General features: G+C 51.6%; 1 protein-coding gene across 1 annotated transcript in view; it reads left to right on the top strand.

Annotated features, from left to right (window-relative positions):
* Window positions 1-2,500, top strand: part of LOC143276296 (tachykinin-like peptides receptor 99D) — a 174,145-nt gene that overhangs the window by 12,810 nt on the left and 158,835 nt on the right. The window contains exon 2 of the mRNA XM_076580800.1: window positions 428-899. Coding sequence (XP_076436915.1) covers window positions 428-899 — 472 coding nt within the window. The remainder of the gene's footprint in view (window positions 1-427; window positions 900-2,500) is intronic.

Consider the following 2,500-nt stretch of genomic DNA (forward strand, 5'->3'; position numbering starts at 1 on the left):
AATCTAAGCGCTTTCGCACCAGTCATTCTCACGCACGCATAACTCTAAAACTGGAAAAACTGAAGACAAGGAAGAGGCAGTGAAGGGAGGCTATTTTGGGAAGAGGTGGGTTTTAAGGCCAGACTTGAAAGAGCTGAGTGTGGAGACTTGACGAAGCGAAAGAGGAAGTTCATTCCAATTGCAAGGTCCAGAGACAGAGAAAGAACGGCGGCCAACAGTCGAGAGTTTGAATCTGGGTATGCGTAAATGGAGTGGGATCCGAAGCTGATCGTAGTGAGCGAGATGGAGTGTAGAGGAGAAGGCAGCCACAGAGATAGGAAGGGGCTGATTTGTGAATACATTTGTAGCATAGAGTACTGATCTTGTACTTTATTCGGTGTGAGACAGGGAGCCAGTGGAGATGTCTGTGTGTGTCTCTCTGCCCCAGGTGGGTGCTGGCTCACTTCATGTGCTCCCTGGCGCCCATGGTACAGGTCATCTCCGTCAACGTCAGCATCTTCACCCTGACCGTCATCGCTCTGGACCGCTACATCGCCGTCCTGCACCCCTTCCGGGCCGGCTGCTCGCCCAGGTCCGCCGCCATCATCATCACCGTCACCTGGGTCCTCTCCATCGCGCTCTCCCTTCCCTACGCCCTGTACTACCGCGTGGCTTACGAGCCCTTGGAAAGCGGGGGCAGGAAGCCCATGTGTGGTCTCCGGCCTCCCCCTCACCTCATGGAGCTGTTCGTGTACTACGCGTGCTTCCTGGTGGCCCTCCAGTACCTGTTCCCTCTCCTGGTGATCTCCTTCTGCTACTGCCGCATCGCCTGGCACATCTGGGGCTCGCGCCGCCCCGGGGCTCACTGCAACAACAGCGTGGTGGCCACGGAGGACGTCCGGGATCGGAACAAGAGGAAGGTGAGGATTTTGGTGGTGTTTGTGTGTTGTGCGGTGGTTGTGGTGGTGGTGGTGGGTGTTGGTGGTGGTGGGCTGGTGGTGGTCGTCGTAGTTCTGTTGTTGTTGTTGGTGGTGGTGGTGGTGGTGCTAGAGATAGATGGTGGTGGTTGTGGGTGGTGGTGGGTGGTGGTCGTCGTAGTTCTGTTATTGTTGTTGTTGGTGGTGGTGGTGGTGGTGCTAGAGGTAGATGGTGATGGTTGTGGTTGGTGGTGGGTGGTGGTCGTCGTAGTTCTGTTGTTGTTGTTGGTGTTCTTGTTGTTGTTGGTGGTGGTGATGGCGGTGGTGGTCGTAGTTCTGTTTTTCTTGTTGTTGTTATTGTTGTTGTTGGTTGTGGTGGTGGTGGTGGTGGAGGTGCTGTAGATAGATAGTGGTAGGTGGTGGGTGGTGGTCGTCGCAGTTCTGTTGTTGTTGTTGTTGTTGTTGGTGGTGGTGGTGGTGGTGGTGTTTGTGGGGCGTTGTTAATCAGGAGTTGTTTTGTTTGTTTGGAGTGTGTGGAGTTGTTTGTGGGGGCTCTTTGGCTGTTAATGTTGTGTCTGGGGATATTTGGTGGTTGTTTGGAAATTTTGGAGGTTGTTTGGAAATGTTGGAGTTGTTTTTGGGATCGTTTTTCAATGTTCTTGGGTTGTAGTAGTAGTTGTTGTTAGTTAGTTTCTTTGTTTGTTTCTTTGTTTGTTTGTTTGTTTTTTGTTGTTGTGTTTGATTGTTGTTGTTGGTTGGTTGGTTTTCTTTTTTCGGGTTTGGGGGGATTTTTTTTGTTTGTTTTTGTTGTTGTTGTTGTTGTTGTTGTTTGTTGTTGTTTTTGTTGTTGTTTTTTGGGTGGACAAAACTGAGATGAGGCTTGGGTTCTTGTTCCTTGGTTTCAGTGTGTCTGTCTGCCTGTCTGTCTGTCTCTCTCTCTGTCTCTCTCTGTCTGTCTGTCTCTCTCTCTCCCTCTCTCTCTCTGTGTCTCTCTCTCTGTCTCTGTCTCTATCTCTCTCTCTCTCTCTCTGTCTCTGTCTCTCTCTCTCTCTATCTCTCCTCGCCCACCATTCCTCTCCCTCCCTTTCCACACCATACTCCTCACCCCCTCCCTCCACCTCCCGCACCCCCCTTCATCCCCCCCAGCCCCCCACCCCCATCATCCATGCTCCCTCAGACTCTCTCCTTGCATCCGGGCACCTCCTGATGATTATCGTTCCCAGACTCAGCCTTCTGCTCAGGTGAACCATAATCTCTGCCAGGTTCCTCCAGGTTCCATTAACTGTGGATTGCCTGTCTGTTTGTTTGTCTGTCTGTCTGTTTGCCTGTCTGTCTGCCTCCTGATTTGTACAAACGCAAACGTCTTAACCTCGCTGTTTTCTTTCCATTTTCGGGTCTTGATTGCTGTGGGCGTATCTTAGTAGTGATTATGTTGTGACACACACATCTGATACACACGCGGACACGCACACGCACACGCACACACGCTCGCACACACGCTCGCACAAACGCATCAACGTACGCACAGACAGACACACACACACACACTCACACACAGACACACACGCACGCACACACATGAGCGTGCATACACAAGCACTTCC

The sequence above is a fragment of the Babylonia areolata genome, chromosome 31 (genome assembly GCF_041734735.1).
Source record: "Babylonia areolata isolate BAREFJ2019XMU chromosome 31, ASM4173473v1, whole genome shotgun sequence".
NCBI lineage: Eukaryota > Metazoa > Mollusca > Gastropoda > Neogastropoda > Buccinidae > Babylonia > Babylonia areolata.